The following is a 25671-nucleotide window of genomic DNA, read 5'->3' on the forward strand; positions in this document are numbered from 1 at the left end:
TATTTTCATCTGAAAGTATGCAGTTCCCTGTGCTTTTCCCTCCTCTTGCATAACACTTTTTGATGTATATAAATATTGGAGATGGAAACACTGTCTGTGCAAATTGAACAGTGTTTATTTATCCTAAGGTTTGGGATATAATTCCCTGGAGAAATTGCAAATACATGATATTCTGAAAACTGAAGTTAAGATTTATTCTCCATTTACTTAAAAAAAAAAAATAAAAGGGGGGGGGGGAGAGGAGGTGGGCAGGAAATGAGACAATTTATAAGAGCACTAGTGATCTTCATTTGTTACTCAAGGACTTTTTTTTCTTAATGAAGCACATTGCATAATATGCTATATACTATAAACTCAATGCCTATATAAACTCAAACCCTGGTCTTCTCTCAAACCTTAGAAAGGTAAAGGACACCTATCACATTCATAACTACATTGACAAAAGTTATTTTGCACAAATAGATAAGCCAGCTCACTGTAAGACTAAGGGGTTTTGTCTGGCATTAAGTGATTAGATTTTCTGTTTCAACAGGAAGAGATTTTTTCAAGTTATCAATTGAAGTGCTTAATGATTTATGAATAGGCAAATTATGCCTGGAGATGTTTCATGTTTTATGATTTTTCACTGGGGATAGCTCTTCCAAATTCATGAGGCTGGAAGAATGACCTTCTTTTTTCCTCTGTAAATTAGCTATATTGAGAGTGAGATTCAAGTCATCTTTGCTCTGCCTTCTTCACTCCTCTCCTTAAGAAGTCATACTACAGATGAGGAAACGAAAACCTTTCCTGATGTATGAAGACTGAGTCAATGTTCCCTCTGTGGAAGAGTCCTTAATTTCCATACCATATTTTTGCATCCAAAAAAAAAAAAAAAGGGATAATAACTAAGCGCCTTATAGGAGTTTTGTGAGTATTATTTAGCTAGTATCACCATGCTATCTGGAAATTTAGATTTTCTGAATGCCATTTTTGGGTGGTAGCAATAGGGGTTCAAGTCACGTTTGTTTCTTTCTCATTACCTAATATTTTTCAAGATATAAGGGTCAAAATGCATTGCTGCTAAGACTTTAAAGTAGAATTGCAAACCAAATGACTGAGTTCAGCTTTTTATAATAACAAATTTCCCTTCTGATAATTTTAAGTGGAAATTGAGCCTACTTATTCCAAAATTGCACTTTACCAAAAATATTTTTACTTGTTGTGATGTAAAACCATTTTGTTTCTGTTTGTTTTTATTTTTTTCCTTCAAGCATTCAGTAACAATGGTTGGAAATGATCTGATTGCTGGAAAAGCAACAGGCATAGTTTTTTAGGGATGCTCTCTACATTTATAAGTATTTTATGCAAGTTTTAGAGAATGTTCTAAACAAATATATGTGGTTACCTATTTTTCATTTTTAAGTTAACATTAGAATAATTAATATATTAGTACCTGCATTGTAAAACGTCTACTACAGAAGCAACGACAGTTATTCCAGCTGTGTTCATGTGGCTTTTAATTTCAAAAAAAAATCATTTCAAAAGGTTTTTACTAGTGACAGTTGAATGGTTATTTAAAGTCTGCATATTTCCTTTACCACATAAACAAAGAATATAGAATCATTAAGGTTGGAAAAGACCTCCAAGATCATCTGGTCCAACCATCCCCTATTAGTAACCTGACTAACTAAGAAGCCTATAAAGACAAGGAAATTGAGAGTTGAGGACAAGGAGGGTCTTATAAGTTTCCGATCCAGCTAATACTTTCATAACTGCAGTTTTAATGGGTTGCTGCAAAAATCTGAAGCTTTATTGCATAAATGCACACCTCTTTTGTTCTGTAGCAACTATAGGAGACCTTGTATGATCAAATTTGTTCACAGGATTTTCCAAAACCCTTAGTTTTCCTTGTTGTTGTTGCTGTTGTTGATTTTCTTGCTCTTTTTCTATCCCAAAGGGTTTATGCAGATTATTCTTTAACCCAAATCATTTCAGTCACCCTTTTTACAGCATGTCCTTCGAAAGAGTAGTACTACTTGAAGGACTAAAATGCAGCAAAGAGCAGTTATGAAAATATAGATGTCATGGCATGGAGGTGGAAGATACCCTAATCTTTGATGAAGGGCCTCTAGGGCAGAAATGGTAGTTTGAGGAGCATGTGCGTAGAATGATACTGCAGATGTCTTGTGTCTTTATATATTATCTCACATGCAGTATAAGTTGAAGCCTCAAATTTCCTCTTCTACTTTGAAAATAAGAAACCAGATTGTAATTTTTAAAAGTATTAGCTAGCAATATGTTACAAGATAAAGGTTAAGGGACAAGCAAATAAAGGGGATGTCATTGTGGGAGTCTACTACAAACCACTTGGCCGGGATAATGACACTGATGTAATATTCTTTAAAGAACTAAGAGATACCTGTAGATCAGCTGCCTTTGTTTTTATGCATGAATTCAACTTCCCAGAAATGAACTGAGAATATGACACAGCTGATACAAACAGGTCCAGGAGATTCCTAAAACACCTCGATGATGACTTCTTGTTACAGGTACTAATAAGGGAACTGACTAGGAAAGTGCTCTCCTAGATCCGTTGCTTGTGAACAAAGAGGGTCTCGTGTGTTGAATTGCGATTGTTGGCCATCTTGGCGATTGTGGCCCTGAAGCAGTCAAGTTTAAAATCCTTGGTGACAGAAGGAAAAGTGCCACCAAAACTTCAGTCCTGAATTTGGGGACAGCAGACTTCAGACCACTCGGGGAACTAGTTGGTAAGGTCCCCTGGGAAATTGCTTTTGAAGGCATTGGGTTCCATCAGTGCCAGTCAGTTTTTAAGTACCATCTCTTAAGAGCACAGGAACAGGCAGTTCCAAAATGTCAGAAGTCAAGCAGGTGGGGCAGTCAAGGTTGGCTTGGCTGAGCAGGGATCTTCTAGAGCGTAGGTGAAAAACGAAAGTGTATGGTCACTGAAAGCAAGGTTGGACGACATGGGAGGACTACAGAGGTGCTGTTTACCTTTATAGGGAGAAAATTTGTGCAGCCTAAGAGCAATTAGAGTTGAAGCTGGCTAGTACTGTGGGCGATAATAAAAAGGGTTTTTCTAAATACGTTAACAGCAAAAGCAGGCCAGAGAAAACATTACTCTGTTCCTCGATGAGGATGGTCACCTCACAAAGATGGACATAAACAAAACACGGATGTTTAATATCCTCTTTGGCTCAGTCTTCAACAGATGATGGGCTCTGGGACCCCAGGTGCCCTGAGTTGTTACCCTGAGTTCCATGACGGCAGGAACGATTAACTCCCAGCCAACCTCAAACTTGTGCAGGACTTGCAGCTCCAGCTGGATGCATGCATGTCTATGGGGCCCGTTGAGTATCTTGTGATGAATCCCAGAGAGCTGGCTGATGTCATTATTGAGAACTGTCTCAATTATTTTTCAGCAGTCTTGTGAATCTGGAGAGGTCCTAGTTGATTGAAAGCTGGCAAACATTGTTCCAATTTTCAAGAAGGGCAAGAAGGACCCTGGTAATTACAGGCCTGTCAGTCTCATTTCAATAGTTGGTGAAATTATGGAGAAAGTTGTTCTGGGAGTTATTGAAAAACACCTGAAGGACAATGGAGTCATCAGTCACAGACAAAAAAGGTTCATGAAGGGAAGGTCCTGCTTAATGAACATAATTGCGTTTTATGACAAGGTCACCCACCTAGTTGACGAAGTGAGGCCAGTTGATGTAGTCTTTATGGATTTCAGCAAAGCTTTTGATACAGTTTCTCACAGTATCCTTCTGGACCAAATGTTCAGCATAAAGCTAGACAAATGCATAACACAATGGGTGAACAATTGTCTGACAGGTTGGCCTCAAAGAGTTATGGTAAATGGTGCTACATCAGGCTGATGGAAAGTCACCAGTGAGGTTCTACAAAGCTCTCTTTTAGGGCCAGTTCTCTTCCAACAATTTCGTAAATGACTTGGATGTAGGACTTGAAAGTATACTGAGTAAGTTTGTGGCTGACACTGAGTTGGGAGGAGTGATCAACTCCATCATGGATAGAGAGGCCTTGCAGAGAGATCTTGATGATTTAGGGGGCTGGGCAATCACCAGCAATGTGCTTATCAAGAGCAAGTGCTGGATTCTGCACCTGGGACAGGGCAACCCTGGCTGTACCTACACACTGGGGGATGAGAGGATGGAGAGCAGCCCCATAGAAAAGGATATGGAGGTTTTGGTTTGGCAAGTTGAACACGAGTCAACACAGTGTGCCCTGACAGCCAAAATGGCCAACTGTATCCTGGGGTGGATTGAGCACATCACTACTAGCTGGTTGAGGGAAGGAATTGTCTTGCTCTGCTCTGCGCTGGTGTGGCCTCATCTTGAGTGCTGCGTGCAGTTTGGCGCATCACAATATAAGAAGTACATAAAACTATAAGAGCACATCCAAAAGAGGACTGCAAAGATGGTGAAGGGTCTAGAGGGCAAGACGTATGAGGAGCAGCTGAGGTCCCTTGGTTTGTTCAGCCCAGAGCTGAGAGGAGGCCTCATGGCGGCCTGCAGCTCCCTCACGAGGGGAGCGGAGGGGCAGGCGCTGAGCTCTGCTCTCTGGGGACAGCGACAGGACCCGAGGGAACGGCATGGAGCTGGGACAGGGGAGGGTCAGGCTGGGGGTTAGGGAAAGGTTCTGCACCCAGAGGGTGGCCGGGCACTGGGACAGGCTCCCCAGGGCAGCGTTCACAGCACTGAGCCTGCTGGAGTTCGAGAAGTGTTTGGACAACGCTCTCAGACACAGAGTCTGATTTTTGGGTGGTCCCATATGTGGCCAAGAGTTGGATTTGATGACCCTTGTGGGTCCCTTCCACTTGGATGTTCTGTGATTCTGATATTTCTACTGAAATGGGAAGGGATTCCACATAATGCTTTGGAATGGTTGGGGATTTATTTTCTTGGGATAAATTACTTCTAAACCTGTCCCATCACTACACATTTGACATTCGCACACTTTTTTCTAAGTGCTTATCTGTGAGACCATATTTATTATTATTTTATTTTATTTTAATATATCTCCTTATGTTGGAGAATGATTATTGATTAGGTGTTAAATTCATCTTGTTTCTGCTAGATTAGTTCCTATGGTCCCTTTCTGAAATGTGTATAGGAGTGGAAATGCTTCCCTACATGGTTATCCTCTTAAGTTTTAGCATTTCTTGAATGTTTGAAATTAGCCTTTTTTGAGTAATATTTTCTTCAATTTTATGTAGTTGCCTTTTGTGGTTAACTGCATGAATGCAGATTTCATTGTCGGACAGTAAACACCTTGGGCTGCGTCTCCAATAAAAATGAAAATGTGGCAGAAGTACGTGCTTCTGTTCTGTTAGTCACTGGCTGAGATTGTTCCATGTGGCTATGTCTAAGATGATTCACAGAACACTTTAACATCTGATTAGCACAGAGAAGGGAAAATCTGATTCAAGGAGTTATTTTTGCCTGTTCAGAAAACAACGTATTTTGTGATGCCATTTTACGGGGTTTTTATATAGTGTGAACGCAAAGTAGTGAGTGCATATGACTAGAACAGAATGAGTGAGGCTTGCCACCTGGAAGTAGTCACAGCAGCTAAAACCAGCCCTGCAAACAGCACATGGTGACCAGGTGACGACACTGCTGAATGTGTGAATCTTTGTAGCTAGTGAAAAAAAACCCCACACATATATATATGATTCTATGATTGTCATTATCAAATACACCAATCATGCTCTGTAGAAACGAACAAGAATGTTCTTGCTGAAATTTCCTAGTGCTATTTTGCTATCAAGGTGCATTTCAGAGGGGTTACAAGAAGAAAGATTGAATTTCTCTCACTTTACCTACACAAGGGGCACATTTCTGAGCATTAACGTTGGTTTCCAGTGATCCCACATGGATGACATCAGGTATTTTAAAGAGCTTGCTCATTTTGCTATACGTATATGCCTTTATAGGATTGAGTTCTTTGAGTGTTGATCTTTTTTTTTTTCCCAATAGATTAGAAACTCATTTCAGTACCTTTATAGCAAAAACTTGATACCATTTATCAAAGCAGTTTCATCTAAAATCAGCAGAACTATTTGCAAGCAACACTTGACACAGGAAAAGGCTTATACCTGTTTGTGTTCTTCAGATGCTGCATGTTCAAAAATAGTTTGATGTGCTGCATTTTTTGACTTTTCCCTTTTCATTTGTGCAGGTTTGTCTGCAAAATGTTATTTACACATTTTCAAATAACCATGATTTGTTACTTTAAAAATTGTTAATGATACGTATGTGAGAACCCTTCAGTTACCTTCATTTAGAAATCCTCTTGACTGAAGTAAAAGTTCTGTCTTGATGCAGGCTGAAGAATTTGACGTTTTTTTCTTCAGCACTGATATTTGAGGTTCTTTCCTATTATTATGGGTAATAATTTTTTACCAGCATTTTCCTTAGACACAGACAGGTCAATGAGGTATGCTTAGATCTGGTCAAAAGATGTATATTTGCATTAGGAGTGTCTATTTTGATTATCAAATTTTTAAGGGGAAGTAATCAGAAATGTGTATCAAGCCCATTCACAGTCAAAGAGACAAATCATATTACAATATCCTGAAGACTAAACAGTCATGCCTCTTTAGAGGACCACGAATAAGGTTTATGGGGGACAAGGGTGGGAGTTCATATGCTGTCTTTTTCAGTAATCCATTGGATGTGCGCATGCTTCAATTTCATAATGAATTGGAATAACAAAATGGCCTCTTGTTTTTATGGTGTTTTTCTTCATTGATTTTAGAACAAAGTAATAAATAGAGATTTTATGTCCATTGTACTATATAAGGAGTATGGGCTTAAGTGACAGTGGTGAGTTGATGTAGTCAGAAAGATTCATTTTATCACAAAACAGGTCCCTGGGGAAGAAGATCCAGCATATTATACCATAGCCTTCCATGAGGCTAGATCTAATCTTAAATGTAGGTTATGCAGTTAATTAATGCAGTTACATCGTAGCATATCTAATATAAGTAAGAGTAAGGAATAGGTTGAGTGCAAAACTTCCAGAGATTGTTTATAACTGTAAAATAAAAGTGGTTAAACTTTTTTTCATGTTCAGCTAGCTGTTGAAATTTGGCTTTGCATAAACAGTGTTATTACCTGATCTGTTGAGCTAATCATTTTTATAGAGGATGAGATCTGATCTGGGGGTTTTGGGCCTGCTTTTTTTGTTGTTTTTTTTTTTCAGCCAACCCAGAAACTAATTCAGTATGTGGTGGCAGATATCCACTGATTACGTATTTTTAGTGACTGCGTTATGTAATAATGTCTTTGAGAATGCCTTTGTAAAGGTTAGTAACTAGCAAATGGTAAGGGAAGTTACAGAATTTATTTGACACTAGTGTATTTGCATTTATATACATTAGCTGTGCTAGTCTTGCAATTCACGATCATAAAACAGGAAGTTATTAGCCACCAACACACAATTAGTAATAACATTTCATTACATTGTCGTGTTATAATTTAGAATATGCTTTTTTATTGTGTCCTGAAACCCTGGGTGGGTTCCATTATCAAAGGATGCTCTGGAGTATTGACAGCCATAAATAGCAGCCTTTTTCTAATCCTACCTCGGTGCAGAATTACTCTGAGCAAGATCAAACCTACCATGGTTTTTAGTCTTCTTTGTCTCTGGAAATTGGGATGAGTCCATGCCTTTCCACACTTACGTTGCTTTGTGCTATACTTGCTTTCTTCGCTTTACATACTAACAGTGGTGCTAAAATTAAGCCACTATGTTCCTCATGGAAGATGAGCCAGAGACAGGAAAGAACTCAGCTTCTAGTTACTTTGACAAGTATATAAGAAATACAAATGGAGTGGAACAGAGCTTTCCTACCTCTTTGCATATATATTTGGTCATCGAAGTTAAAATTATCTCTGAAGATGACTGTTAAGTAGTAGACTACCTTTACTTCCTTATACAAATTCACAGGTGATTAAACTTTCCCTGGTGATTATCAAGAAATCTCATTTTAGATTTGCAATATATGTCTTAGAGTTCAGAAACCAGCTCAATGTTCTGTGTAAGAATATTTATGCTTTGACTGCCTTCATTCAGCTGACGTACTTGGAGTTAATGGTCTTTGTTATCACTATGAAGTCACATTTTGTTCTTGTTCAGGTAAAAAGACGTTCTACTGCCTCTTGGTTCAGTGCCAAAATTTACACCATTATCATTGGGTATTGTGTGTCAAATCATATCATAAAGCATTGCAGAGATGCATGAAGTAAAGGAAAGTTGAATGGCACAGCCTATTTTTCCTGGTTGCTGTCAATTTTTCTCTCTCCATGTAGCACTGCCATTTTACAGGACATTTAATTCAGTCTGTGTCAGCTAACATTTTCCTTATACTGCTAGATGTGATTGCAGGTTGTTTTATTTCACATGTTTACATGTTGACTTGAACTTTTAATAGAAGTATGCCAGATTTAATGCTGATGTAACTGGCTAGAAACTCATGATACATGAGCATGAAAGAAGAAATGAATGAGAGAGATAGCAAATTTTTTTTTTTTTGACATTTGAAAATTCTCCAAGAATGCTCTTTTGGTTATAAACAGGAGGTGGAGGGAGAGTAATTTTTTTTTAGTTCAGGCAAAAATACTCAATAAGGAGTCTGGAACATGCATTAGAGGTGACTTAAAAGCAAACAAAAAAAAACTGTAGTTCATAAATACGTAGTGGAACTATTAATTTATTATTTGTTATAAATAAAAACAATTGTGGATATTGTGTTACATTTCAGCTATGTATCTTTTTCTTTCCTCACTTGTTACAAGAAGGTTGAGATAAATAGGTAACTGGTGTTTGACTTATGTGCACATTTTACTAATCAAAGAAACGTGTTCTTAAGGCCTATTTTTATTTAGGTTCTCAAAATACTGATGAGTAATGGACATTGTATATAGCCCTTTTTGTTTTAGTACAGCTAGTTCTTCTATGTTGATAGGTTCTAGAAAGTTTCAAGATCATGGATTACAGCCTTCTACTGGGAATCCACATATTGAACAGTCACATGAAGGAAAAAGAGGGTGAGACTTCCCAGAATGCATCAGATGCAAAACGTCCTGGAGGGCAGAAGGTTCTCTATTCCACAGCCATGGAGTCTATACAGGGGCCTGGGAAGTCAGGGGACTCTGTCGTCACAGAGGCAACAAACACGTAAGTGCCGTAACGCACTCTTAAGGTTGCTATCAAAATTGTACATTATTTTTCTTCAGTCTGTGCCAATTGGTACTGACTGGCAAAACATTCAAGAGACCACTGCATTTCAGGAATTAAAAGATAGTGTGTTTAAACTTTTTCAATGGTACACCATCAAGATTTGCTGGAGACCAAGATATAAAGATCTCGATTGTTGACTGATTGTCTTTAAATGCATGAAAGCAAATTTGCTTATTTCCAGGTGACTTAGGTGCATTTTTCATAAATGCATTCACTTATAAAAGAGATGTTATAAGACAGCCATTACAGGAGTCCCGGATATTATCTGAACTAGAAACAGCCTGATGGCCCATAAGCAAAAACTATTTATTAGCATTGAAATGAATGTTTCTACAGTGTTTACTTTCATCTTAAAGTAATATGCTCAATGTGTAGAACTGGATCATTAATTAACCACTGTAATACAGTCATTATCAGCATATGATATTTCCTGAGATTAAAAACTGCTGCTTTTCTCTTTTTTTCTATCTAGCAAAAAGTGCAGTAGAAATTTAAGTATATAGACAGTAATTATTCTCCTGTTTCTTTTGAAATACATCCCATATTAGTGGGAGCATTATGATCACCATTCCGATTCTATATAGTCAGTTCTTGATTGTAAGGGTTTAATTTCACATTCAAAGGATTTACTCTTCTCATGGTTCTCAAGGGAGCTGTTCTAGTAAATACAACTGATGATACAGAAGTGTGTGCAAACCTAGAGCAAACAAATGGGAGAATTATGATACTTAGCGTTAATAGAGTTTCTAAATATTCAGAGGTCTAGGATATAAGTTAGAGCTGAATTTCAACGAGTTTTTACAGTATAACATTCACACAGATCATTGTGAATGCCCTTGTATGGTGGTAGAGGTGTTGCACTGGCAGGTTTGGCGGGGGGGGGTTCTGCTTTTGTTTTGTTTTTGTTTTTTGTTATTTACTAAAAGCTAAGACTGATTACACAGGTCATCTGAGAAAGTCCCCGTGGTTATTATATATGCAAGACTGGGTATCATGTAACAGTAGTGATAATGTGGTGCTGCCAAGATCATGAGCAATGCAGTATTGCTGCTGAAAGCAGCAGTTGGGTCTTTCCATGGATTTCCAATCCTATCTAAAAGTCATCCCAAGATATTCCTTGTTTATGATGGATATTTACCAGTGTATCTGAGGCACTTTAAGTTTGCCATTTAAAATCACTTGCTTGCTAAGGGACCCACATCTGACTGACTTTGCACTGTGACATCTGGCATTAAAGTTGTGCATTACCTCTTTGGATTTTTAAGTAGGTACAGTTCACCTGCTAAGCGACAAAATCAGAGATCTCTTAAAAGACAATCTAACTATGTTGTTTTGTTTTTGTCAGAATGGGAGGTATTCCAGCCAAAAGCCATAAAGGAGAAAAGCTGCTTCTATTTATGGGTATTATTGATATTCTACAGTCTTACAGGTAAGTGGCAGTTGAATTTCATGTTTTTATTGAATAAAATATTCGAAAATTGCTTACAAGTATGGAATATTTATAAAGCAATTCTGACTTTGTTTTTATGTGCTTAGGTTAATGAAGAAGCTGGAACACTCATGGAAAGCTCTTGTTTATGATGGGGTAAATATATATATATATTTTTAATTGCTCATATTTAGGTAATGGAAATTTGACTTCTGTTGACCAGGGAAGAGCTAGCTCTGGTATAGTTGTAGTCTGCCATCACTACATCATCTAGAGTGTTGCTGAAGTTTTTTAGATCCATTTCCCAATTAATGCTCTTACTTTAGTTGTTGATCTTTCAAAAAGCAAATAAAATGATCTTGCCCTTATAACTTACTCAGGGCAATAGTCATGTAGCAAGACATTGAAGAAAGTACGTAAGGTGAAAAATAGCATTTCCAGGTTCTGGAAAGATTTTACAGAATGTGGCTGTATAATTCATAACACAAAATTTCATAAATGAAATTGTCTAACTTAGGTAAGTCTCATCTAAGCCAAGTTTCCTTAAAGGAAAAAAAGATGTGGTTTTGTTGTTCTGTGTAAGACAGAAATATATGATAGAATTTACCAGAGGTGTAGAGCTTTTCTCTCGACAATTTGATTTTGATTTTCAAGTGGAAAATGTGACTGAGAACTTTTTCAATCTTATAGGACACAGTTTCAGTGCACAGACCAAGTTTTTATGCAGACAGATTTTTAAAATTTATGAGTACCAGAGTTTTCAAGAAACTTCAAGGTAAGAAAGTTGTTTTTGCTCTTCTAGACACTTTTTTATAATCATTACTTCATAATACTTTTATCTTGACAATAGAATAAATCTTTCTTCAAGATCACATGGTAACTACATTACCAGAAGCTGAGTTTCTTCACTGGGTCTAGTGGGATTGTATCCTACTATTAGAATTATGGAGAATTATTTGCTATGTATTTTTTTGTCTTATCAGGGGTATCTGAAGGTAAGGCAGGTTCCCTTATATTGGCATTTATATCAAGATAAATCTCATGAGCTAATTATGTGCCCAATCCTTCATCTATTCAGAGAAATGCCCCCATTCACTTTATTTAATTTGCATTAGTTGATTAAATACCATTTCTAGCATGTTTGAGTGTAGCCATTCTTCCTTTTGATATGGATTTCTTCTGTGCTTTGTCAGGAAAAAAAACAGGAAGTTCACTATTAATATGCTTTTCCTATCCATTTCTCCTTTCCTTAATCTTTTAATTCATTCTCAAGGGTAAATTACATACCATTATTAAGTACTTTGCCTAATACTTTACCATTATTAGGTACGGGTTAAAAAAACAGGGAGAATGCCGATAGACACCCACCTTCACAACAAAAGGATACCACTACCTACCAAGAGCTGTCCTAAGACTTCAGTTTAAAATTTTCAGCAACAATTTACTGTTAAAATTAACTATTGATTATTGTAACTTCTCAGAAATAAAATGAATTATTAATATAACTTAAAGTAGACCATGCAACTGTATATCCTCTTAAGCATTGGGGTTGAAGGGGAAAATGATCCTCTGCAGACCATAAGAACAACAAGAAATAAGAACAGTAAGATGATAAGTACTTTGTGAAATTACTAAATAAGAGAAAAAGGACTTATGGAGAAAAGAGAAAACTGAGAGAAGCCAAACTTAAACTGTGTTTTTGTTGTTGTTGTTTGTTTTTTTTAAGTAGAGTGAGGGAGTTGTAGAGGAAGTAGAGAAAACTTGAATTAACCCTAGTGATTTTACATATACATGCTACGTTGTGACAAGTATTCAGGAAAATAAGACTTTTGGAGAGTCTTTTATTAATGAGTCAATGGATAATTCTTCTGTGAATAGAATAGGTCATGCTACTGGAAGGATGTTCAGTCTGAAGTATCAAATATGCAGAGAAGAATGGTGGTGACTGCTGAGAAGTGCTCAACATTTGTGCAGTAATGAAAGTTGTAAGCAAGACCTGATGAATATACCAGCAAGGCACAGATGAGTGCTTGGGTTTCACTGTGTCCCAAGCTGCAGTCTGGGGAAAAGCTGTCCTGGTTATCTGAGCAATCGTGGCAGGTGGTATAAAAAATGTAATATATAAGACAAACAAAGCAGTTGGTATCATCCATTACTAACTTACTGCTTTACTGCTAAACTATTTTTTAAATCTGTGGAGGTGCTGACATTGCACTTGTTTTTTTCCCATTTGGTAAAAGAAGGCATTTATCTTCTAGGAAATAGTGTTCTGTAAGTTTCATGGCTTTTCATAAAGCACAGTTCCTGACAAATAAATACAGATTGATTGGCTAGAACTATGTAGTTGATAGAGAAGCGTATACTCTAGAAACATCCTGGTTAGCATTATGATAATCTTATCTTGTGTACGTGTATTTGGTTTGGAGGTGAATGTTGATACGTGGAACAGACAGTTGGCTCAAATGCCACAGGAAGAGTATTGAGGCTATAGCATTGTGTCAAACTGATGAAAGGTGTTTTGTAAACACCTTTGTGATCAGTGTGAGGCTGGTCTCTTTTAACATTGTCAATAGTTATCTGAGTGAGAAGGAAGCCCACGCGGAGAGAAGTAGAACAAAATGCAAATAAAGGATAGAACTAAATGAGATTTAAGTGAAAGGAGAATTACTGCAAATACTAGCACAAGCTAACAACTTAAGGTGTTAAATACTAAAACCTTTGGAACGGGTAAATGATGTAGTATATGAACTTAAAATTACCACTTTATGATAATTTTATGGTATTAATCCACTGTTTGCTAATGTGATAAAAACGAAGCAAAATTCAGATGAAAGGAAGAAGGAGGCTCCTGAGACTGAGATCTCCTAAACCATAGAATAATTTTGCTAGAGAGCTGATGGGAGCTGTGTTGTCTGAGATATACTCCAAAGGCCTTGTTACCTGGAACTCTTCCATACTGATGGAGAATAAACAGTACAGAGCTCAATATTTCTCTCTGTTGAACAAACTAAATTTATCTTGTAGCTATATACATTTCCTGAAAATTTGAGTATTTTTTTCAGTTCTTTCTATTTTTTACTTCTAGATTTATGTAAGCACAAGATTCAACCCTTTCTGTATTTGAAAACTACAATGTAAAATTAAGGACACTATGCCTTATTTTCTCTCTGATCTTAATTTGTCTGTCTCGTTTTTCCAGACTATTAACCTGTTCTAATATCCCACTGTCATTGATTTGCATACAAGGCTATTAATCTACTTTTATATAGATCAATAGTTCAAATGCATTATCATTCTTTCACAAAAATAAAATAGGAGTGTTCGTGTCTTCTCACAGGTCAAGGAAGTGATCATAACCTCTCAGAATACTCCAAAACTTTTCAGTTTTCCTGTCTTGTGTTTTCTTCTGTGTCTAATTACACAGGTTGATGCTACGTAGTAGATTTGTATCTTATTGATGTCAAAGTTGGTTTACTGACTTGACTTTTTTTTTTGTGTCAATAAGGAACTTCAGAAAAAAACTAAAGTTCTTCACTCATAGATGAATAGCCAATGCCTGTGGCTCTTGGTTTAAGCTATTTGATAAGTGATATTGTATTTGAATGGATACAGTCTATCTGGATTCTTGGTCTGTATCCAGAAACTCTAGCTTTATAGATGGCTTGTCTTTCTGTATGCTGTTAAAGGTAGGCAGGTTGATTAAGATGACTTCATTCAACACCTGTGTTTGTTTGGTAATGCAGCTTTAAGATCTTCTCCTTCCAAGAAACGGTGCAATTCCATCACGGCCCTAAAGGCAACATCGCAAGAAATAGTGTATGCTGTTAGCCAGGACTGGAAGGATGAGAAACATGGCATTATTACTGAAGGACAAAGCTACTCCAGCCTTGATGAGGAAGGTAATGACTTTCAAATCAACAGCCTAAACAGTGTTTTTAAAGCAATTTTAGTATAAGCCTGAACTAGAAGGTCTCCAATTTGGCTGATCTTTCAAAACTTGAGGTTTGGGTTATTCTTGGTTAATACAGGGAAAGAGCAGTTAGATCTATTTGTCGCAATAGACCTCCAGGAGCAAGAGGAAGTCAGAATTGAGGTTTTAATATAATTTTAGTGTTCTCCTCATTTTCAGGGAAACCTAAAACAATATGTTCAACACAGGAGGTAGATTAAGGCCAGAGCCAGTACTGTTCTTTTCTGTGATTTCTAAATGAACATGTCATGTGAAGTGTTTTAGAGCTCAGTTCATTTTCCCCCGGGGTTTTCTGAAGAGATACACAGAGTATGCCCCTTTCAGAGTGCATCTGCAGCCTGACACAAGGGAGAACCAACCACCTAAACCCATCTGAAAACCAGGCCCTCACAGCATGAGACCAGTCCTGGAACTTAGATGAACTCATCAGATATTCATACCAGTGTTTAATGTTTGCCCATGGGTTTGCTCTGTCATCTGCAGAAATGTACTGGCTAGCAGCTGTAATTTGCCCCATAGTGTGAAAGAGTGTGGGTATGGGCACATGAGTATCATTATCTTATCAATTCAAACACATCAAGAAGCTTAAAGAAACTGGTGAGAGCAGCAGGTGACTCCGTACACTTGCATAAAGATTCTTTGATCCAGTTTGAAATGACAGTTGTTAATATTGTTCTTTGTTTCTGTGAATTTAGTACTAGGTTCGCGCCGTCGACCGGATCTAGTGCCAAGCACTCCTTCTCTGTTTGAAGCAGCTTCTTTGGCAACCACACTTTCTTCTTCTTCCTTGAATGCAGATGAGCGTTGTCAACGTGATCAATCTATGCTCTATTCTAGCAGGTAAAGGTTGTATATATGGAATAATACTCCCCACTGTTCTGGTTAAAGTCTGACAATGTATGCAATGGGAGGAGGCTCTGCAAAAGAAAATGCAGAATGTGAAACTATCTCTGTAGATCAATATTGACCATCACCAGTGAAGAAGGGGTGTCATTACGCCATAGGACCTGTTAAGTATTTTGCACTGAGCTCACAAAATAAAATGCATAAATACTGCATAAATATTACAGTACACCTTTGATTTTTTGTCATGTTGCAAAACTAAATTAGGCATTGAAAACTTGCTTAGGCCTTAGTCTGTTCCACAAGTCAATGTATACTAAGATCAGGGTAGGAAATACTTGTTGTAACTTGGCTGCAGCCTGAAAAGCCTGCAGAAAACTTTGATGTGTTAGGAAAAGGGAACTGCTTTCAAGTTGATATTTATTCTGAATGTTGAGTGCTGAATGACCTTCTTTACATTCCTTCAAAGTGACCATTTCTGAAGTGCATTTCTATGAGCCTTCTCCAATGGATGTGATGAGAGCCTGTCTAATTTTAACCTAAGACAGATGAAAACAAGAAGGTCTCAAGGAAAGTGTAGACACTTGTGATCTAGCTTGGATGTGATCTGAGTTGTGTTTGAATGTCTTGTAGTCATGTCTGCCCAATACCATTGTTGTGCCAGTAAAGCTTTCTGGGAGATTGTGTGTACCTGTACTCTACCAAGTGTGCCTGAAAGGAAATTTTGTGTTGTGCTGTCTTGCCGTGATATGCGGTATCACAGACTAGGTGTTTCTTTATCTGTTTTTGTCAGGAAGGGTATCTTTTGTGAAATCAAGTATCGTGAATTTCTCTGTAGTAATTTGGAATCCTGCACTACACAGTATCTATATAAATTTGGTAAGCTTACTCATGTACTGAGATGTAGTCCTTTACTTTGCATTTTGTCCAAAAAGATCAAGTTATTTTACAAGTAATCTTGAAGCAGTAGAATTTTACTTCCCTATTAAAATTTGACCAATTGCTTTTGTATAAGAGGTAAAATGACTTGCAGCATTGCTTGATCAAAATGATATTTGCAGGTACCATTTTCATTAAGTTGAAATAAATCTCACTAATGTGGCATATTCCATAGGTCTGATGTTTTGCTAAAAAAGAAATTCTGGAATGAGGTATGGTTTAGGGTCTAAAAAAAATAAGATTTTTTAATTACAGAACCATGACAAGTTGTCCCAAAAAGCCTCTATAGAAACTTTAAGAAATATGCTACTAATAATATGTACAGCTGAAGTTTTGTTTGTTTTTATTATATATTGGAGGCACTTCAGTCATACAATAAGAAAAACTGGTAGGAAAATAAATCAAAAAAAAAAAAGCCAGAATGATGCCTCCAGTTTTACATGCCTTAGTTTTTTCTCACTAGAGTTCTTCTTTTGAGCATTACAAAACGCTGTGCTGCAAGACTCAGCACTTTGCTGTTTAAACTGTAAAGCCTGGAGCAGTCTTTGAAACAAAGCCTGAATGAATGATTTGTTTACAAATGTAAGCCTGCTGTCAGTCTTTAACTGTGTAATCGACTATGAAATTCTGCTTTAAGTTCTTCAATAGAACCACAGTTTGGCATCTTCTTTTTCAGGCTTTTTCCTCCTCCTTCAGAGTGTCCTAGCACAAACTAGGTAGTACAACAATTTCCTCATAACCACTTAAAAATCTCTGTTATATGATATTGAAAGGAAATAGTCCTGCATATGTAGTAACAGTACAGTGTCCGGATGGCTCCTTGACTGCCATTAATGCTGATAAGCAGTGTGTGCCGATACCATTGAGAAGACAGATGCTGTTGTATGCCCCATTAAAAAAAAGAGCAATGATACTTTTGAATACCTTGAGGCACACATCTCAATACCTTGAGACACGCATTTGTAACCTCAGTTTTTCAGAACTACCCTCTCTTTCTATCGGCCATGAATGTAATCTTTTTCCAAGGAGAGACACATGGCATTTTATCCAAGAAAGGATCTCATTATCACCTTGAGGGTGCTTAGCACTTGTGGTCTGAGTGAGGAGCCGCTGCCTGTGTGGCTATCCAGTGGTGACTTGCGGAGTTGGAGCTGGCTTCTGAGGCTTTATCATCTGAGGAGCATGTATATAATCCTGATTTGGTATGGGTTAGAACTGTCACAGTTGTTAGATAACACAGAGCAGTGGTTAGGGATTTGAGATTTCAGCAAAACAGGGAGACTGAGCAGCAGTCATAGACCCATAGCTTATTAGGAGTGTTTGTCCAGGCTGCCAGCTGCTTGTTTTTCACCAAGTTATTCCTCAGTCCTTGAAGAGGTAGAGGAGATTTCAGGTATTACCCTGGCAGTGTGAAGAAGGAGTGGCAAAAGAAGGAGAAGTGAGGGGGGGGGGAAGGTGGCTGTATTTTTCAGCACAGAAGGACCTTCATCTAGTAAAAAGGAGAAAGTGAACAAACATCATGTGATAAAAGTTATTCAGCAAATGTAGGCTTTCAAGATTTTCCACTCCACCTCAAGTAAATTTATATGTGGCACAGAGCTATTTCAGTAATTAAAAGATTTAAAAGATGTGTTTTCCACAAGAAAATATGTTCAATTTTGAGTCTAAATACCCTTAATTGAAAGGGTTTATTTGCTTTATTTTAGGAAAGGCAATTCTTACATATCATATCTGGCATTACTTCTATAGCAGAAGTGATACCAGATGTGTTTTTTTTTTCTCTGAAGGTAAAGTTTTCATAGTGAGTACTGATGAATTAAATTACAGATAAATTGGAATGTCCTGAGCATTGTGTCTGTTGTTTCAGTTAACATTGCTTTTATAATTGCAAAGAACTGGAGAAGGTTGATGCTTTTACAGGTGCTTCTAGACATGTTTTAAACAAGAGGATTTTTTTGTTTTGTTTAAGAAAACAACAACAAACTCTCTTTCCAGTCTATCTTACAGCAGGTCTCACAGCTTCCAGTTACAAACCTAAATAAAATCCCACGATACATAAAGGGTTACTTTGCCTCTCTGTCTGTAGACCTACACAAAGAACCTGTGGTTTATATAGGGAGGATTACTGGATTACCTGATGTGTTTAAGCCTAGGAAAATAACCTATATGAAATATAATTCTTGTTCATGTATTCTGTACCTTCTTTGTGTAAGGTGTATATGTAGAATGGACTTCTGCCTTCTCTTTCTTCTTCTTTGCTGCATTTCAATTTCAAGTAACAACTTTGCAGGTTTCTTTTTTGTTGTTGTTTGTTTGTTTGCATTGCTATTTTTCACTGCAGAACACTGGAAATTTTGGAAGTCTTTAAGGGATTGGTTTTTTTTTTCTCTTACACCGTCAAAACTTCCTGAAACTCCCTAGCTTTGAACTGATATATCCCAAGACTTGACATTTTATCAAATAACCCTTTCTAAAACAGCTCAGAAAACAAGAGTAAAAGCTTCTGCTGTTTTTGGAAGGGATTTGTAAGTATTAACTTTCCTGCTGTTAGAAATACACACCTTTTGTGCATCTGCCTTTCTATATAGGCAAATTTTTGTGTTATGTTTAAATGTTCTGTCTGTCCACCCACCACCTTTAGCTTCTGAAGCTTAGAAAAAATTGCTTGAATTTGATTAAAAGAGAATTAAATTCTTGCAAACTGAATGTAAATAAGCAACTAAGTGGAGGAAAAAGAATTGAAAGCTCTAATTCGTGGACAGATGCACTGAGACAGTGGGGGAATCCCCATGGGAGAGAAAGAAAATTTGACTATGATTGAAGCAACATGTAATATGTAGTTGAAAGAAAAATAAGGCTTTCCCCATTCTGCTGTGATGGCATTATTTTTTTCTTTCTGGTTTCTTTTTTTTTTCTTTTTCTCTCTCTTTTTTTTTTATTAAGAACCAAGATAAAATAGACTGCTTTAGGAAGGTGAGGGCAACAGCAGAGTTGAGCACACTTGTGGATGATCATTACTGAATGGGAGAAAGTAACTTTTTTTTTTGGCTTTTCTTTTTCAGTCTAAAAATTAAGGATGAGAACAGAGTGCATCATGGAAATTGTACAAAACCTGTGTTCCACTAATTTGCTCTTTCTGATACACCACGTATATAGGGTCTTCTCTTATTTTCTTCTTCTGTCCCCTCACTCCCAATTTGTCTTTGAATGCCCTATTAGAAGTCTGCATTGAAACTGAATGATCACCAATGCAGCTATGATGAGGCTGTTGCAGTAATTTGAACTTTTAGTTACCGTTTCCAGCAAGTATGTTGCATTAAGAGATTATATTCTTTTTTTTTTCACTCATGCAGAAGTTCCATGTACATGTTGGTTGCAGCTCAGTCAGTTAATTTGTGAAAAGACTAATTTCTAATTCTCATTAGTGTGCTGGTAGAAGCTGTATTTTGTCGTATCCGCAGAGCTTTGTATGCTTTAAGGTACACCATCCATTTTTTGTTGCTGTTGTTTACATCCTAGTATAGAACTACAGCTACAGCAGATAACACTTCTAGATACAAAGGCATAATGACTTAAGTTCAGGGGTACTTAGTCAAATAAACAATTTACCTGCTTATCCATTATGTCCTGTTGAATCAACAATACTGTGACAAGGTTAAAAGAGAAAAAAAAAAACTTAGCAGAAAAACAGATTGAAAAATATTGGTTAAAAGGGCAGAACACTGCTATCTGCAATCTTGAAGTAGCATCAAAAAGCAATGTTGGACTAAAGACGAATATACTTTTCATTTAATCCTACAGTCTATTTTATTATATGCGTTAGCATTAAAAGAACTATGTCATCTAAGCAAACTGACTTCCTCCCCCCCTCCAGTGATGTCAAAATTTAATGTTTAGATTTATTGGAGATGTTTCATGAAGTGTTTGTGGAAATAGAAGAGGGAATCTGTCTCAGGCATGTAAATGATTGTCCTGGACATATACCGAAATATAAAATTTCAGTTTCTGACTTAAAATGCGAAGTGAAAATCAGATCTGGATGCTTTCCTTCACAGAAAAAAAATATATATATATTTTATAAATGATTAAATGAAATGTTACTGGAAATGATTTAGTGGTTAAAAAGTAGAAAAGAAAGCCTGTACTTTTTTTTAACTTGAAATTTAAAATTATTGTTCCGATAAATGCACAGATGAGCATGTGGTAATAGCAGTTATTTAATACAAAAGCAAATGTTTCCTTGCATAATTTGTCCCTCTGCATGCTGCCTTTCATATTCCACATTCATTCTTACAAGTCTGATTTCATGACCTTAATTCTTTCTGGTGAGGAGGGTCCAAAGGAACATCTTAGAACAGACTTCATGTGTAGATCCCTCCCTGAGCTGGTATGTGTTGATGTGCACTGCCCAGTGGATTTCACCGTGGTTACTCAGGATTTTGAAATACAGATTGAGTTCCTAAATTCTAATTGCGTGTACCTACAAGCTTTTCAACTATATATGTATGTCAGCTGCAAAAATGACAGGTCTTGGGATTCTAATTGGCAACTGCAAAGGAGTGTATGTTTCACCTTCATGTAACTGGGATGCTTACTGATTCGCATGTCATGATTTGCCATTAGTGTAAGTTTAGTAACGTGGAGTCTCATTGTCATGCTCTTTCACTTGGAATACAGAAACAACATTTAGAATATCAGTCATGTCTACCTATCCCTATCCCTGGAGGCATTCAAGGCCAGGCTGGATGTGGCTCTGGGCAGCCTGCTCTAGTGGTTGGCAACCCTGCCCATGGCAGAGGGGTTGAAACTAATCTTTAAGGTTCTTTTCAACCCAGGCCGTTCTATGATTCTATGATTTTTCAGGTCTATGGTTTTCACGCTTGTAAACAGCGTTATTAAAATATGACTGACAAAGTTTTTTTTAATATTACACTTTTTTTTTCAGATGCATGAAATGTATAAAAAATTAAATGTGAGGTTGTGTTTTAGAAGTGATTTTTACATTGTAAACATTAGACTAATGCACTTAGTTCAACAGGCTTTTAAAAACCTGTTGTCCCTTTTCATACTTATATGTATGCAGGCTAGATTTTCCGCAGTCTTTGGTATTGAGCTGTACATCAGAACAACAGTTTTACTGCCCATTTATATACAAAACATTTTTCTGAGTAGCTTCTGTAAAGAGATTATAAAGGTCATGATGCAATGAGCTGATAATTTTCTCAAAAGCTTATATAACAGCTTTCAAACACATTGGACATTGCAAATGTGCTGCTTTTAGGGCATAAATATTCTGTGGGATGTGTGACAGAAAAGGATATTTGACATCCAGCGAAAGACATCAAAGCCTATTTTTATTATAACTCTTCCCAACAGGACTCGTAGTGGCTCATTCTAATTCATAGCTCGTGTATTTTGGCCCATCTGAAGGAAGCTGATAATTATATTCATACATGAGCTGTTCTTCACAGTGCAGGAGGGGGGAAAAAAAAAAAAAAACACCTCGAACTTCTGCTTCCATCAGTTGTGACCACCTGGCATAGCTTTTGCCATTCATTCTTCAAAGGCCATGGAGACTGGTAAGGAAGACTGAAGACTCCTACCTGTCTTGCAGGCTGACTTAGAAGTAGACACATTGTAATGAGGCAGATTTTCTTTTCCATTAAGAGAGCAGAACTCTTTCATTTCTAAAGCTGTCACTTCAGGAACTGGTTACAGTTTAGTATAAGTAAAATATGCTGAAGGACAGAAACAGCAATTAAAATTTGGGAGGGTTTTTTGGTTGGTCTTTTGGCTGGTTGGGTTTTGTTTGTTTAGATAATCCTGCATACTTATGCTAGTTTCTTGACAAAGGGTAGTTCTTTTTCTTTATGCCTTAGAAACTTAATAGGATCTTGCATGTATTATCCTTAGATTAAAATGTATGAGAATTACACTGCTCTACAAATCCACAGAAAATCAGTCTAATTTAACTGTTCCTGCTTAAGAACACCCTGATTTTCCATATTTGTAAATCACAATCCCTGACCACCTTTAACGTTTTAAGTTAATATTTTGCACTTTGTGTCCAGGAAAGCATTTTAGAAGGACTTTGAAAAATGAAGGTTTTGTTTTATTTTCTGCTCAAGAGAAAGAGAATGTGAGCCTTTAAATATGTTGAAGTGTGCTGATTTAGAAGCGTCAAAGTATGGCTTTTCACCTTACTTCATCATAAGGTCAAAATGTGTAGTGTTTCTCAAAAGAGGATCCAAGTTAAAACTAACAGTGAGACCTTTTTTTTAAAAAAAAAAAAAGAAAAGAATAAAGCTTCTTGCTTTTTCCCTTTTCATAGGAAAATTGGAACTCTTGTTATTATGCATATCTTTATGTATTTCATAGTCACTTATCCACTTGGGATGCATTTTCTTCATGTTGTCATTACGAGGCAAGTTGAATAAACAAAATAATTGTGGTATCCTGACATGGAAATGATTTATAACTAAAAAGCTTAACTAAGAAGGTGTTATTACATTATTACACATAAGCACTGTACTGCGACTGTGCACCAAGAGCTGAACTCTGTCCAGTTACTGTTTTCAGACTGACACCAACTCCAGGTGCAAATTAAGATGGCAGTTTCATCAAATTACTACTTTCTCCTTTACGTGCATAATAGATTGGCTTCCCAAAAAGAACAGTATTTGTTCTTTTAAATATAAAATTAAGATTTTTCTTAGAAAATTTTTGGAATCTTCTGAAAGTCTCCATTTATTGAACTTAAGGTATATGAAACAAAACTCTGCCCTGAAAGTTTTCCTACACTTCTTTTGCAAATAGTTCTTCATGGAGGAAATGAGTCTTCCCTACTTGTAGAATTGATTTCTAGTTATTCAGTGTGAAAGTGACAGTAGCAAGAGGATTGTTATACGCAAATAAGTTGTGAGGATTTGATTGTAAGAAAAATAGAGTGGCATTTCTGTTATTCCATTCTCTTCATTCATGCCTGCTTTTGTTCAAGGGGCTGTAGTCCCTGCTGGTTTTCTCTGCATAAGATTACTCTGTACCTACTTGTCTCCCTCTTCTCCCTTCTCTTTCTGTATATTAATATAAAAATATTTTTTGTTTATTTCTATATATTAAGTCTCTTTTTTAGGAAGTTCACTAGTGAATAACCAAACAGTGACATTAGTAGGAGCTGCTTTTGACAGTTTCCATGTTCTTTTTGTGTCAACCCTCATTTGCTGCCTGGCTGTATGGTGGATTTCTGTAGCAGCCAGACCCAGCATGACGCACTGCTTTCCATAAAAAAGAGGCACAGCCGGAAGGGCAGTTGGCATGGTCTTTATTATGTGTTATAGGCAAAGCCAGTAGTTTAACAATCCCAAAACTGAGCACTTTGCTATTGTTTGCAGTCCAGAACAAGCTGTGAAGCAACAGACATTACAGCTTAACAAACTAGGAGCAAAGGAAGCACAGTGCTTTCTAACAGAAAAATAGGAAAGGGAGAAAGAAAAATAAGTGTAACAGTAAGCCAGTGAATTAAACAGAAGAATAGGTCAACTAGTTCTTGCTCTTCTGATACATAAAGGTTATAAAATAAAATGCAATGGTGTGAATTGGAGAATCTCTCACCTAGTCTGAGTGCAAAGGTTTATGCAAGTGCAGGAAGTCAAGAATAATAGCAGTAAAGGTAGCAGTGATGTGGCCTAATATGTACGTGAAGTGAATAACTACTTCAACAATTTTTTTCCTTTTAAACCTGAAATGATGCAGGAATGAAAGCCAGGTATACACTGCAGCCTGCCTGACTAGCTCTTAGTAATGCAGAACACTGTTTTCCAGAAAGAATGGTTGACCATTGGCTTCGCATATTTTTATAGCAGTAGTAGTTGCTCTGTGCACATTCATCTTCTGTCATGTGGTTTTCATATATGGTGCCTTTGCACCTTCTGAAGCCTGAATTGAGTGTCAAAATTCTGCAAGCAAAAGTGACTCTTGTTGTTTTTTTTTTCTTTCATTTACCAATAGTATGCCTAATGATAGCGCTTATTTTGTGGGAGATGATAAACCATAGTCACCATTTGGCAACAGACCCTTTTTTCCCTTCCTGTCTGTCCCCTCCCCTTCAGGAAAATGAGTGTTGGCAGAAGACTGATGTGACTGAAATGTTGCTTAATAGAATACAAACAGAGCGTTAGAAAACTGGTACCAAGTCAGTGGGAGCTGGATCACCCTTCGGACGAAAGAAATATCTTTGCTATGGAAAAGATGCTTAATACGCTATATAGTAAAAGGAGCTTTATGATGTGGTAAATGTAGTGCTGTGCACTTAATACTAATATGACATGAGGATGACTAATGATTCATTATTTTGTTGAGCACTTGTGATTGTTTTCTACTTTGGATACTAGCTTTATTCTTTCTGAAATTATGCTCAATCTGAAACATATCTTAAGTATGAAGTACTCCAAAGGGAGGGAAAAATTAATTCTCCTTTCCTCATTTATGGGCTGTAACCATGTTTTGATATCCAGTTATAATGCTGAATTGTTTGTTTTCCTGCATGTGTAAATAGGTAACGACCACCATTTGAAATACGGGTCTGCAAAACTGATAGTTGGGTTTTCAAGGCAGCCTGGAGTCTATTAGTTTCTGGCAGCTAGTAGATGGGTGATAATGGGTGCCTAACTCCATTAGAACACCTTTGACAATTTCAGCTTTGTAGTTCTCAGTGTTTACAAAGCAAAACAAGATTACTGTGCAGATCCATCTGTAGTTTCACATCCTTTCTCCATAGCAGAGAACAGAAATCATATCTGTGATTGAGATAATAAAGTGTATCTGCTCCATGAATCTCCTGCTTTCATATCTGAACTGCTGGCTGCAGGTGATCCCTTATCTACCCGAGAAAGTCCAATGCTACTTTGCTTAATTACTGAATCTATTTTTTTTCCCCCTATTTTAAATTTTAAAATGCTGCTAAATGTGGAAGTAGCTTCTTTTGAAATTAATGAAATTATCCCACATTGACTGTGGCGTAGTTTAATTCTTTCAGTAGAGTTCAGGAACTGTATTACTTCTTGATAACATTTTAGTTAATTCTGTAGTGGAAACTGCGTGGTTTGTTTGCTAGTAATTTATGAGACCCCAATTAACTAGCTTTTGTCAAGATACCTATACTTGTTGATTTGCTTTTCTTCTTTTCAAGTATTTGAAGCTTGTATGTTTAAGAGAGAAATTTTAAAAT

At 36.9% G+C, this 25671-nt stretch overlaps 1 protein-coding gene across 5 annotated transcripts in view; it reads left to right on the plus strand.

The window, feature by feature from the left end:
• Positions 1–25671, plus strand: part of PIP5K1B (phosphatidylinositol-4-phosphate 5-kinase type 1 beta) — a 109489-nt gene that overhangs the window by 74824 nt on the left and 8994 nt on the right. For all 5 annotated transcript variants that reach the window (XM_066988262.1, XM_066988264.1, XM_066988265.1 and 2 more), the window contains 6 exons: positions 8990–9201; positions 10610–10693; positions 10801–10849; positions 11384–11468; positions 14437–14592; positions 15359–15503. In XM_066988262.1, the coding sequence (XP_066844363.1) occupies positions 8990–9201; positions 10610–10693; positions 10801–10849; positions 11384–11468; positions 14437–14592; positions 15359–15503 (731 nt within the window). The remainder of the gene's footprint in view (positions 1–8989; positions 9202–10609; positions 10694–10800; positions 10850–11383; positions 11469–14436; positions 14593–15358; positions 15504–25671) is intronic.

This window comes from Anser cygnoides, chromosome Z (genome assembly GCF_040182565.1).
Source record: "Anser cygnoides isolate HZ-2024a breed goose chromosome Z, Taihu_goose_T2T_genome, whole genome shotgun sequence".
NCBI lineage: Eukaryota > Metazoa > Chordata > Aves > Anseriformes > Anatidae > Anser > Anser cygnoides.